Here is a 14,658-nt window from a genome sequence, read left to right on the forward strand (position 1 = left end):
AATGGAGTCCTCCATAGGGCCTCTCTTGTCTCAATCACACTAGAGTTATACTGTAATATGGAAGGTGCTTCCTGAGCCCCACATTTTTTTATGTTTAGGTTTCATATGTGTGTATTCCAAGACAATTCACCCCCAGGGGTCAGAATGATGACATGCCACCCCCTTGTTCTCAGTGCACTCAATGGACTTGTTGATGAAAACAGTTAAACTCTGTAAAATATTTGAAGAGATTTATTCTGAGCCAAATATGAGTGACCAATGGCCCAAGACATAGCCCTCGAGATATCCTAAGAACATGTGTCCAAGGTGTTGAGTCACAGCCTAGTTTTATACATTTTATGGAGACAGAAGACATCAATCAAATACATGTAAGATTTACATTGATTTAATCTGGAAGGGCGAGACAAAGTGTGAGGGGACTTTCAGGTCATAGGTAGACTTAAAATTTTTCTGATTGGCAATTGGTTGAAAGTGTTATTTTCAATAAAAAGGAATGTCGGGGTTAAGATAAGGGGTTGTGAAGACCAAGGTTTTATCATGCAGATAAAGCCTCCATGTAGCAGGCTTCAGAGAGAATAGATTCTAAATATTTCTTATCAGATTTAAGGTCTGTGTTGATGTTAATGCTGGTTGGCTTTTCCTAAATTCCAAAAGGGAGGAGGGTATAATGAGGCATGTTTGACTCCCCCTTTCCCATCATGGCCTGAACAAGTTTTGCAGGTTGACTTTGGAATGCCCTTGGCTGAGAGGAGGGGTCCATTCAGATGGTTGGGGGGTCTTAGAATTCAGAATTTTTGGTTTACAGGCTTTGACAAATGCACTTAAATTTTCCTATTATTGATATTATCTCATGTAGAGAGGCAGGGAGATGTAGTGGTATAAGGCATAGCCTCTGGAGCCAGATTGCCTGAATTCAAATCCCAGCTCTCCCATTTACACACTTTGGTTTTTAGTTAGTTTGTTTTTGTTTTCATTTTGTTTTATTTTGTTTGAGATTCTGTCCTCCAGGCTGGAGTGCAGTGGCACGATCTTGGCTCACTGTAGCCTTGCTTCCCAAGCTCAAGTGATTCTCTTGCCTCAGCCTCCTGAGTAGCTGGGACTACAGGCATGTACCACCATGCCTGGCTAATTTTTGTTTGTTTGTTTTGTATTGTTTTTGTAGCGACGGGGTTTCACCATGTTGCGAGAGCTCTACTAACACATTTTGAATTTATGGAAGCTCCTTAATTTCTCTGAGTCTCATTTTCCTCATCCATAAAATGGGGTTAATGATCTTACCATTACAATAGGTTTTGTCTTGAGCCTTAAGTGAATTCATATACATAACACCTTAGAACAGTTCCTGGCAGCTAGAAAATGCTCAAAATGTATTCATTATTATTTATACTTAGATTATCTATATTCAGGTAGCAGATAACTATCTCACTGGCTCCTTGAGGGCAAATGCAACTTGTTTCCAAGATGTTTTACAAATTCCAGAGATACACTGTTAATTTAAGAGTAACTTTCCAGAGAATAGAGGGGTGAGTGGCTCAAGGCTGCAGTGGAGAAAAGAAACACTGTATCAAATGTACATTGAATATAAGTTGCTTCTCCGGAAATACTAAAATGAGAAAATGTGGGTTTATAATTGAGGAAATGCAGTACATAAACATTTAAGCACCTTGTCTTCACCTTTCCCAGCTGGGGCATATCTGCAGCTGGAGGCTCGGATAGGATGTCAGAGGGCCTTCCAGAGAATAGAAACATGATCCCACTATTTGGGGAGGTGAGAGAGTAGAAAAAAATTTTTTAGACATAATTTACATACAGTCAAATGCCCAAGTCTTATGTGTACAGCGTAAGCCCATATTGAAAATCATATATGCTTCTTTTACGATATTTTAAACAAGTCTGGGTCTGAATACAGCTGTATTGAAATTTGGAGTAAATGTGTCTAGATATAACATTTATTATGGGGAAAAAACACCTCTTACTCAATATCAAAACAGTTTTAGGGCTTAGGAGGAAAGATAGCTTATATTTAATGAACAGTTTTATGTGCCAGGCATTTAAAAAAAAATACATATATATATATATATATATGTATTTTTTGAGATGAAGTCTCACTCTGCCACCCAGGCTGGAGTGCAGTGGCATGATTTTGGTTCACTGCAACCTCTGCCTCCCAGGTTCAAGTGATTCCCTTGCCTCAACCTCCTGAGTAGCTGGGACTATAGGCGTGTGCCACCACGCCCAGCTAATTTTTGTATTTTTAGTAGAGATGAGTTTCACCATGTTGGCTAGGCTGGACTCAAACTCCTGACCTCGTGATCTGCCCACCTCGGCCTCCCAAAGTGCTGGGATTACAGGCCACTGCACCCGGACCCATATTTTTTTTTCTTTCAAGACCTGCCACAACCCTGTGAGTTACTTATTAACACCCCCATTTTGCAGATGAGAAAATCAATTTATATAATTTGCCCCAAAATGACAGATTATTTTGTGGTTCCAAATTGAACCTACAACCATCCTTCTTCAACTAATATGTTCTTTTTCTGTACTTTAATTACAATTTACTTAAATTAAACTCATTCCTTATCCTAGAGACAGTTAATCTAATTTCTTACAATATATTAAGAATAAATTGAGAATCTCCTTTCTGCCCAGAACTATACTAGGTTATAGGGAAGAAGACAACTGAGATAAAATTTGGGTGCCATTTTTTAATTGCTCAATTTGGAATGAGTTCTAATGAGATTAGCCAGAAAGGTAAGTCATGTTTGATTTGTCTAATCATTTTTGGACTAAGCAGGAAGTATTTATAGAATAAAATGTCATGAAGAAGCATAGTAGAAACTAGCGACTGTTGATTTAGATATAGAAGGAAGGAGATAGAAAAAAGAAGAGAAGAGAGAGAATATTGTTTCCCAACGCTGGCCCTACAAATTGGCAGAATCCATATCTGCCCAGATCCTACAAATTGGCAGAGTCTATGTCTGCCCAGATGGTGCAGAAAATATATTTCTCACCCCCACTTCCACTGCTACTCAGAGGAATGACAAGGAGTGATTCCTTTGCAGCTGGAAGGCTATGGGGCCTTCATTGATCTATCCTATCAAATTTTGAATACTTCCAGGAGGGATGGATAGTTTACCTATCTTATCCAATAACTGCTCGGGTATTAATTATTACATTAATTAATAGCAAAGGCATGTCAAGGCCATGGAGGAATGGGTCACAGAAGAGGGAGGGAGGCCAGTGATATTGAAGAGTGAAATATTCATAGTAGGGTCAGGAAGGAAGATGGGAATGGGGGATTTACTTAACTGTACCTTTTCAGAGCCTATGCTATAATCCCATGGGAGTCCAGGTTATCCAGCATTAGAACTTTGATCTTATCTTCTGGGAGCTGAACTTCTAGTTTGATTTTCTAGAAAATACATCTCTCCTATGGCCTCTCAGTTTTGATATTCGGGAATGCACCCCTCACTCCGCATACACACACACATGCACACACACACATACACATCCACACACACTCCCCAGGTCAGCTTCCTTAATAAAATTGTTTATTTCTGTTAGAAGTTTTACAGAGGCGCTTTATGTTTGATTCTTCTTTGTATCTGTATCTGGGAATCTAGGACTTCATTAATGAGGAGCCTTCTTGACTTAGCCCCATTTTAATTCTTGTTTTATGGAAAGCATATTTTAAAAAAAAACAGTAGAAAAATGGAGAGTTGGGTGCCTCAGTCTTATAGACAGCCAATCTCTTGGGGAGTGTTTAAAACTTGAGTATCTAGAACTTCAAGTGAGAGGAAGTGTAGACTGGGCAGACAGGACCCCATATGAAAGCGAAGTCTCAGATACATGGCTCAGTGTGCTAAAGAAGTTTCCCTTCTTTCATTCATTGGTTTTTCCATTTAACAAATATTTGTGGAGTGCCTACTTTATATCAGACCTGTGTTAGGGATACAATGATGAACAAGACAGCCTCTGCCCCCTCAGACCTCAGTCTTGTGAAGAATACAAGTAAATTATAGGAAAAGTACAGGGAAGGGGCATCCAATCCAGGCCTGTGGTTTATTTTTAAGTTAAATTCACCTTTTCAGCTGCTCATTTCCATGATCCCCATCTAACCCCAGTGCAGACTAGGAATAATGTTAAAAAATCTGGATAAAATCCCATACCGGTCCTTTTCTCTATCTTATCCAGGAACTGCTCGGACTTCCATAATGAATCAAAAAGGTGCCTGCCCCAGCAGTCAAGTGCTGTAGAAATGCAGCTTTCTGAGTGTTGTTTTCAAAACTATCATTACCAAAGAATAGTTAATTACTGTCTAGGAAATAAGGGAGGTAGAGTGGGTTGGATGGTGGTCCTCAAAATATGTCCAAGTGCTAACACCTAGAACTTGTGAAGATTATCTTAGTCAGAAACAGAATCTCGTAGATTCTTAATTTAGGGCAATTAAATTAAGAATGATCATGAGATCATCCTGGATTTAGGGTGGGCCCTAAATCCAATGACTGGTGTTCTTATACGAGAAAGGAAAGGGACACTTGAAATGTAGTTACACAAGGGAGAAGGTCATGTGAAGACAAAGGCAAAAAGTGGAGCCATGTGCCTACAGGCCAAGAAATGCCAAGGATTGCCTGCAGTTGCCAGAAGTTAGGAGAGGCATGGAATGGATTTTCCCCCAAAGCTTTCAGAAGGAAGTAACCCTGCCGACACCTTGATTTCAGACTTCTGGATTCCAGAACTAACAGAAAAGAAATTCCTGTTGTTTTAAGCCATCAAGTGTTTGTACTAGAACACTAATTAGAGGGGTTAATGAGATTTTGCTATTATTGCACTCCCTAAGTAGACAGGAGGCCAAAAACCGGGATAAAGGGATTCTAATCCCTACAGAGAGAGATAGAGGGGATTAGGATCTGTCCCAGACCCTGAAAGAGAAGACTATGTGGCTGCTTTTCTACCACATGATCCTATCCCTCCTAGATTTCAGCTACTGGATGATATTTGGACAACAGACCCAAGGAGACCACGATGAGCTAACGAGTAGGTCAAGCATACACATAGTGCACTAGCAGAATCAAAGACAAACATACCCCCAAAAGCTTTTTGAAATATTTTGATATTTGATATTTCAAAAAAGAATTAAAATAGTAATCATGACAAAAATCAGAAGTTTTCTTGAATTCTTTATATTTGTCATATATGCATGAATATGAGTACCCTAATATGAAGTCATTCCCTGCTCTCCCATTGAGAAAGTCAAGAAGAAAGTTTTGTTTGCCAATGTGAGTGATAAACTTTTAGGTATGTAGATGAAATAATTAAAAGCATGCATATTGTATCTAATTCATTAAGTAGTTATATTTACATACTATAAATTATATACAAAACATATCAATTTAGAAGTATGTTCTTCTTTCTCATAGATCACATAACACTCTTGCTCAAACTCTTCAAAAGTATTTTTAACATCAGGCCCCGACCCTCGGCCGCCCGGCGTGGGCGGAGCCACCTCTCCCCCGCCCCGCCCCGCCCCGCCCCGCCCCGCACGCCGCTCCGTGCCTTCCTCCTGCCGCGGATGTGGCGGGACCTGGAGTGGCGAAGGGCCTGAGACACCGCAGACCTGAGACCCATAGCAACTCGGAGGTGGTGAATAAAATAGCCTCCAATAAAACTACATGGCAAAAAATGAGAAAGAAACAGAATGGAAAGAATAAAAAGTTGAAGAGGCAGAGCCTGAATAATTTGTGGTGGAAAAAGTACTAGATCGACGTGTAGTGAATGGGAAAGTGGAATATTTTCTGAAGTGGAAGGGATTTACAGATGCTGACAATACTTGGGAATCTGAAGAAAATTTACATTGTCCAGAGTTGATTGAAGCATTTCTTAATTCTCAAAAAGCTGGCAAAGAAAAAGTTGGTACAAAAAGAAAATCTTTATCTGACAGTGAATCTGATGACAGCAAATCAAAGAAGAAAAGAGAAGCTGCTGACAAACCAAGAGGATTTGCCAGAGGTCGTGATCCTGAAAGAGTAATTGGTGCCACAGACGGCAGTGGGGAATTGATGTTTCTCATGAAATGGAAAGATTCAGATGAGGCAGACTCAGTGCTGGCCTCAAAAGAGGCGACTATGAAGTATCCTCAAATTATAATTGCTTTTTATGAAGAGAGACTAACTTGGCATGCTTGTCCGGAAGATGAAGCTCAATAATTGTTCACATTGTTTATGTGTATATATATATATGTGTGTGTATGTATATTCATATATGGATTCTCATATGTATATATATATAAAATTTGGATCTTGGTTTTTTATATACTAGTGTGACAAAATAAGTACATTCTAATGGGAATCAAGTTTGATATGTTCGTTTTGAAAGTAGCGTTGGAAGAGTTGTTGGGTTTTTTTTTTTTTTCATCCGTAGCACTGGTTACTTTGAACAAATAAATAAAAGCTTTCTGTAGTTGCTTCCTTTATCAGAAAAGAACATTTGTTACCATGGTATATCATTTCCTCTGCATTAGAGAACAGCTTTTCTAAATGTTTGGGGTTATGTCCATAGTAATTACTCAATCAGAACTTGTGTTCTCATAAGTCTAAGGACCATTCTAGGTTTTTTATTTGTTTTTTGTGTGTGTATACATAAAATGCGCACGCAAATTTTTTTAAACATTCACCAGAACAAAAAATCACAGGTAAACCCATGTTTCTGAGATGCCCTTATTCTGAGCAAAATAAGAGGTAATCACTTCAAGTTAAACTGAAAATTTTCCTGAAGCCTACATTTCAAGTGAAATAAGTGATTCTAAGTAATAGCACAATTTAAATTGGATAATTTTAAAGCATCTATATCTACAAATGCAGTGGTTTGTTTGCAAAATTCCTAAAAGGAAAAATTTTATCACTGTCATCACAGGAGGTTTCCCCATCCAGATGAGGAAACTAGACAAATCCCAGTGTGTTTTAATGAGCTAAACACAACTAAGTTAAATAAACATTTAAAAAATTTCTCTAGCAGGCCATTCCTTAACAAAATGTTGAAATCCCTGTTGCTACATTGACTAAAAGGTCATGATTCATGGAATATCTAAGATTTGGCTTATAGAAACCTAATCAGATGGTTAGAGATGTTGATAGTTTAGGACCTTCTGCCATAAATGTGTGAGCAACCTTTTGTAATCTAACATATTGACCTTCATGAGTTTTGTTTTGTTTTGTTTTTTGTTTTTGTTTTCAAGATGGAGTCTTGCTCTGTTGCCAGGCTGGAGTAGTGGTGTGATCTTGGCTCACTGCAACCTCTGCCTCCCAGGTTCAAGTGATTCTCCTGCCTCGGCCTCCCAAGTAGTTGAGACTACAGGTGCATGCCACCACACCCAGCTAATTTTTGTATTTTTAGTAGAGACGGTGTTTCACCATGTTGGCCAGGATGGTCTTGATCTCTTGACCTCGTGATCCAACCGCCTTGACCTCCCAAAGTGCTGGGATTACAGGCGTGAGCCACCGCACCCAGCCAACCTGCATGTTTTTTTGTTGTTGTTGTTGTTGTTGATTTTTTTTTACCCCAACTCATTCCTTACATGTAGGCTCAATCTTTTCAGTATTTGCTTTACCGGTTCAGCAAAAGCCAGGAAAGACCACTTGGCAGTAATCAGAATGTTATCCAACTGTATATTGTTTACCTTATTGTAAATACTTGTGAACAGTGGTCAATAGTTTTATGTTCCTTTATGCAAAAAAGTATCTTTGACATCAATACTTTTGTTTTCACTAGAACTACTTTTTGAATCTCCTTTGCATTTAACTCAAAAAGTTCATTTTTAGAGAACATCATTTACATTTCTGCGTGTTTTGTTAGTGATAGAGCATTTACTGAATCCTCATATAACGGGTCACTGGATATTTGATCTTAAGCATACAAGGACCTATTTTCATAATATCAAGATCTTTGAGGTTTTCATATGTGTATATTTACAATTTCTACAATGTTAGCACTTACTCTGTTGCACATTAAAATGACTTTTAAAAAGCTTGTTTACAACAATATTCAACATTTACAATTATGGACTCATATTCATAATAATTATCAGCTCATAATCATAATAAGTAGTAAACCTGTGTTGAATTTGTCTCCTTTTTTTATCAATTCTGCCAGGAACCTCTGAGTTATCCCACACCAGCATTAAACTTAGGCAGTTATAGGTTAACATACCTTCCCTAAACAGTCCTCTTTTGTTCAAAATGAAATTGAGAGGCTGTTCCATAATATGAGGCATTTTGAAAGACCTTGAATATATAAAAACTCCCTCTGTCCTAAAGCAATGGTCCCTAGCCTTTTTGGTACCGGGGGCCAGTTTCACAGAAGGAAATTATTCCACAGACTGGGGTTGGGTGGAGAAGGGATGATTCAAGTACATTGCATTTATTGTGCACTTTATTTCTATTATTATTACATAATAATACATAATGAAATAATTATACAACTCACCATAATGCAGAATCAGTGGGAGTCCTGATCTTGTTTTCCTGCAACTAGACCGCCCCATCTTGAAGTGATGGAAGACAGTGACAGATCATCAGGCATTGGTTTCTCATAAGAAGTGTGAACCTACATCCCTTGCATGCACAGTTCACACTAGGGTTTGTGCTTCCATGAAAGTCTAATGCCATCAGTGATCTGACAGGAAGTGGAGCTCAGGGGATAATGCCAGCAATGGGGAGTGGCTATAAATACAGATGAAGCTTTGGCCAGGCATAGTGGCTCACACCTGTCATCCCAGCACTTTGGGAGACCGAGGCGGGTGGATCACTTGATGTTAGGAGTTCAAGACCATCCTGGCCAACATGGCAAAACCCTGACTCTACCAAAAAATACAAAAATTAGCCAGATGTAGTGGCACATGCCTATAATCCAAGCTACTCGAGAGGCTGTGGCGGGAGAATTGCTTGAACCGGAAGGCAGAGGTTGCAGTGAGCCAACATTGCACCACTGCACTCCAGCCTGTGTGATGAAGTAAGACCTTGTCTCAACAAAAAAAAAAAAAAAAAAAAGAAAGAAAAGAAAAGAAAAGAAAAACCACTCACTTGCCTGTTGCTCACCTTCTGCTGTATGGCCCAGTTCCTAACAGGCCACGGACCAGTATCAGTCTGTGGCCAAGACGCTGGGGACCCCTGTCCTAAAGGCGTGTGTGTGTGTGTGTGTGTGTGTGTGTGTCAAAACGTTGCCACATGTAATAGTATACAAAATAGTATTTTACGAAATAGTCTTGTCTTTATTTTCAATTATTCATGGAGGCGGGCAGTATGATCTTTTCAGTATTTTGGGCCTCAGAATATCTTACTTTAATCTTGGTCCTATTCAAAGCCTGTATTGAGCCACCAAGGTTCTCGCCTTTGAGAGTTTGGACTAAGATGCACAGAGGTTGGTTTGTGGTGGCCCCTGGATTTGTAAGGCCATCAAGTTTTAGGGCAGGTGGACCACGTTGGGCCATGTGCAAAATGATGAAGTAGAGGAAGATCTGAAGAAGAATGAGACCCACTGGCAGGGAGGAGCAGAGAGGAGAAAGCGTATAATGTTGCTCCCAAGAACAGCTTGAGTACCTGATCCTTTATTTTGTAGGCTCCATGAGGCATGGCTATACTTCAGCTGCTAACCTTGTGGGGTCCACAGAATTGTCTGCTCTCTTCTCACAACATATCCCCAAATCAGTTGAATGCAAATCCAACACCTTTTATTAAAATTCTCTCCAACTAAGCTTTCTTCTCTTCCTAAGCCTTGCCTTCCTTATCTGATAAATGGGAACATCGGTACTTCCTAGGTCACAGAGATTTTAAAGATCAGAAGAGGTAGGATACTTTTGAAAAGTATAGAATGCCTTATAACACATGCATAAGGCATTTAATTATTGTGGTTTCTATAATTGTTCAAGCTGTTCCTCAAAGTAATGGCAGGTTTGGGGAAAGTTGTGAGAAGTCTCTCCCATGCCCAAAGCTCATGGGACAATACTACTGTCCTCACATGCCTTGAATTACAGGACTTATTAGTCTCAGTCATGCTTTACATATCACTTTTTCTAATGAGCTAAGGATGATTGCACCTCTGTAGAAGCCTCTGTTTGAAGTGAAATAATTTTGGCAAAGATAATACGGGCCCACCCAGAACTAATTTGAGCCCACCTAGCATAAAGCTATTCCTTTTTGCAGTGCTTCTTGGTTCCTGCCTCAGGTTTTTGGTTCTTCTTTCTTTTAGTTGGCTCACAGAATATTTTTCTGTAGATTCTTTCAGGGAAGACATCCATATAACAAATCTTCCCTGAAATGTTCTCTTCATCAAAATTTATCTGACCTCAAAACCGTGCTTGGTGTTGGTAATCTGAGCAATGTGACTGTACAACCACAGGTAACATTGTTGCTTTACCTTAAAAATGAACTAACTTATTTTTTCTGATTGTAAAAGAAATTAAGAAAATGTATAGAAAAAACCCCCTAAAAACATAGATAACCATTGCTAATATTTTGCTCTTAACGTCTATATTTTTATGAATAAGTATTTAAAAACATAATTTACACATACTATGTATATTCATTTAATTTATCTCTTTTTATATTATGATCACTTTTTTATGCCATGAAATGTTCTTAAGAAATACCATTTTAGCAATTCATTATTTGACTTTCTCATAATATAGGTAGCCAACTCCCTCTTGTTTAGATAATAATGCAATGATCATCTCTGTGTCTTTGAGCATAAATGTTTGTATATCTGACATTGACATATGTGTGTATGTATATGTATACATTCATACACATATAATATTATCTATGAGAAAGAATGTGAAGTTGGGAGAGAGAATAAACATTTTTGAGGTTTCTGATGCATGAGTTCATTTAGTGGTAGAATTTTGCCATTTTTTGCCTCACAGTATCTATTTTATTTTGCTTTATTTCTAGAAGTAGCATTCTGAATTTCCTTTGAGGAACAATTAGTGCCACACTCCCACTCCATGCACATTTGTGGTGCTAACTCTGCCCTTTGGTATATGACCTCAGGCCTAGCCCAGTAGGGCATCTTATTTCCCCAATCACAGTGATTCATTTAGTGATGGGCGTATGACCCAAGATGAGATATTTACCTCCAATCAAGGCCAATTATGCCACTTTTGCTTGAGCACAGGGGCACAAGAGCTACACGTGGAACTGGGAGAAACAGAAGTCAGTTGCTGCTAGAGTCCCCCAAGGAGGCTGGCTGAGAAGAAGTTAATACAGAGCAGCTAAAGGAAGAGATGTAGAAAGAAAACTGGTTCCTGAAAACATTGTTAGGTCCCTTAAATCAAGCTCTGTCTGAAGCCAGCACTACCCCCAGTCTTTTCAGTGATATGAACAAATGTATTTCCATTTTGTGTCAAGGCAGTTTGATTTGGGTTTTCAATCACTTGAAAGTAAAAGAGTGCTATTTGATGAACATATTTTCAGGGATCTTTGGGTAGAATACTACTATAACCCAAGGGAATGATTTTGAAAGTGTAAATCTTTGAATCCCTGGAAAAGGGGATAGATTGGGAAGTACCCTTAAATCAGTGAGACACATTGTTGCTTTTTGATTCATTTGAAGGTCAAGACCTGGACCTAGTGAGAAACATGGGGCCCTCTCCTTGCTCTAAGAAAGGCCCCTAATAGGAAGTTGGCAACTCTCCCAGACTGAGCAGATAAAGAAGGGGCTAGTGCAGCCATGCGGAGGTGGATGGACAGATGGCATGTACTTATACTTATTAAGGTTACGACTCATGGTTAGAGAGCTCCAGCTAGCTTAGGGATGATTAGAATTCTCCTGGTGAGTTTGTATTTGTCAGCATCCCTGAAAAAGTCATGGCCCTGATTATAGAGAACATGAGCTCTCAAGAATGTGGCCAAAGTAGTATAGAAAAGGCCACATGTATCTTAGTTCCTAGGAAAGGATGCTCTGGGTCCATTGCTAGCTCCTATCAGTTGGTTGGCCCACATCTACTCTGTATATTGATCAAAGGCTTGACATGCTATGGGGACTGCAATATGATACAAATCCATCCAAATAATCACCAAGATCTCTAAATCCGTTCCAAATGTCACAAGCCACTGTTCAAATTCCATGTGTGTGGGTGGAAAATGATGACTCTTAAATGACCTTATTGAAAAGACCCAGATTGATAGAGGGACAGACAATGGGTTATGCTTCAAATTTTATTTCCGAGTAGAAGATGTATCTTCTTATTATCTGGAGTTGGGAGCTCACTTATTGGAAAAACAATACCTGAGTAACTACTATGTGCCATACACTTTTTGTATTGAAAATGGAACAATGAAAAATATAGACAGATAAGAGTCCTGCCCTCATTGACAAGATGGTAAGTACAGGCAGCACATGGGAGGCCACATAACCTATCCTTTGTGGTGATGACCAAGGAAGACTTCCTGGAAGAAATGAGCTACAGAAAAAAGAAGAGATAGTGAGGAAAAAGGCACAGCAGAGGGAACATTAAAACCCAGAAAGAACAGAGATATAGAAGATAACTTTGAGGAACTGCAAGTATTTCACCAAGGCTAGGCCAGAACCTTCAAGAGAGTGATAAAAGATGTTTGAATCAAGTTAGGAAAGCTTTTGTAAAGTGTTTACAGACTTGAACATATTTAATCAACATGTTTACATCAGAAGGCGAACCTCTCTTGCATTAGGGTTTTTATTTTCATACCAAGAAAAGAACCAGATGTCTTAAGATTTGCAGGCTTTTTTTTCTTTCATTACATGGATTAGACATCATTTATAACAGAGAGAAGGTTAAAGCAAAGAACTAGACTATGAAGCAGTAGATGTGCAGTGGTATCCCTGCCAATCTGTGTCATGGGCTTCCCATTCTTTCCATGGTGCTGCATGTTGCAGAAGTGAGCATGGTCCTTTCTTTCAGATCTCTGGGTCAGAGCTGGGAATCTGCAGTAGGCAGTGGGATCTTGAAAAATACAATGCCAACACTAGAAAAGGGTTTGGAAAGCTTTCCAGAGGTACTAAATTTGAGCTCAGCGTAAAGAATCTTCAACCTCTGATTTTCATGCATTCATTGGAAGACCAAATCTGAAAGCACCTTTTGGGAGAGCCCATTAGCAGGTCGTACTACTTTTACCTTAACTCTCATATGGAGGAATCTACAAAGCACTTTTATTATCTCATTGAATCTTCTCCAAAGCTTATGTCGAGATCATTTTTCCCACTTGACAGATAAGGAATCTCTGGCTCCGAGTTGTTTTCCCAAAGTCCAAGATCTCATTCATGGTATCAGTTGATCCAGAATTTGATAGTAATTTCAGGCAATGATGAAAACCAGGTGATCTGAAGGAAGGTTTCAAGAACAGAGTGGGAGTGGGCTTTAATCTAAAGAAGAGAAGTCACATTTCAAACATTAATTCACTCAATAAATTGAGTGTCCACTATGTGCTAGGTTCTCTGGCTAATGAAAGAAAACAGAAATGGCTCCTGCTAATATAGCATGTGTTAGTTGAGGGGAAGACGGGTATTTAATAAGAACAACAACAAAAGGGGGTTATTATAAAAACCCCATATTTTGTGCTTGTCCAGGATCTCTTCCTTTGAGAAATGGTCCATTACTTTTCATAAAGGAGCACATGGTTTCCTAAAGTCCTGGTCTCACAAATTTCCCTACACATCCACTGAGTCCAAAATGGCCAGGTGGTCCAGACCTGGTCCATCCGTGACCTCTGCTTTCAGTGATTGGTTTAACCATGGCCATGTGATCTAAGATATGCCATTTAGTTCATGCCCAGAAGTTCTGCATAAGTCACTGGGCAGACAATTGCACTCTTTTCTTAGGAATCATGGTCTATAAAGAGGTATAACACTGGAAGAGACAATGATCATTTTTGCCATCTCATAGGAAAAAAAGCTGCTTAAAAATAAGTGATGGTAACATAGAATAAGGCAGAATTTAGGAGATGAAAAGAGAAAGAGTCCTGGTTTTGCAGGCTAACTTGTGGATCTAGAGAGGGCTTTCAGGTTAGATAGGGCAGCAGATTTCTTTCTATGGATTAAGTTACTTTGTATTGGATTTCTGTCCTGATTGACACATAAATAATTATAAATAGTGAAAAGTACAGAGAGGGAAATGAACAAAAGACTATGAAAGAGAATAACAGTGAGAACATGGCTCATATAAGGTTGTTAGAAAAGTGACATTAAAGTTAGAACATAAAAGTGGAATAGACTTTTGTGAAGCCAAAAGTGGTGACAAAGTCTCCTTGATAGAAAGAGAAACATGTGGGAAGGCCCAGAGGAGGAAAGGAGCTGTTGCAAGTATTTGAGGAGCTGTTAATAGAATGGAATGCAACTTATTCGGCTCCCATCAGACTATGGGTGCCAATGAATAGAAGTTGTAGTAGGTTTGGTATTGATTAAACAAAAAGAACTTTCTAGCAGCAAGAAAACTATGACTTCCCTGTTTCTGGAGGATTCCAGAAATAGCTGCATAGTTACAAATTAAGGATGTTTTATGGAGAAATTTAGTTTCTAGATAAGTGGTGGCTGGTATTCACATATTTATTTACTCAGTCAATACTTTTTGAGCTCCTGAAATGGGCCAGGTATAATACCTGTGCATATTGGTAAACAATATGCAGTCCCAGG

General features: G+C 39.0%; 1 protein-coding gene across 1 annotated transcript; it reads left to right on the plus strand.

Annotated features, from left to right (window-relative positions):
- The first annotated feature begins 5,658 nt into the window (after positions 1–5,658).
- LOC100995266 (chromobox protein homolog 3-like) lies at positions 5,659–6,657 on the plus strand. The gene is given in 2 exon segments (XM_034934188.3): positions 5,659–5,713; positions 5,716–6,657. Coding segments are annotated over 2 exon segments (522 nt in total). The 5' UTR covers positions 5,659–5,682; the 3' UTR covers positions 6,207–6,657.
- The last annotated feature ends 8,001 nt before the right edge of the window (positions 6,658–14,658 follow it).

This window comes from Pan paniscus, chromosome 9 (genome assembly GCF_029289425.2).
Source record: "Pan paniscus chromosome 9, NHGRI_mPanPan1-v2.0_pri, whole genome shotgun sequence".
NCBI lineage: Eukaryota > Metazoa > Chordata > Mammalia > Primates > Hominidae > Pan > Pan paniscus.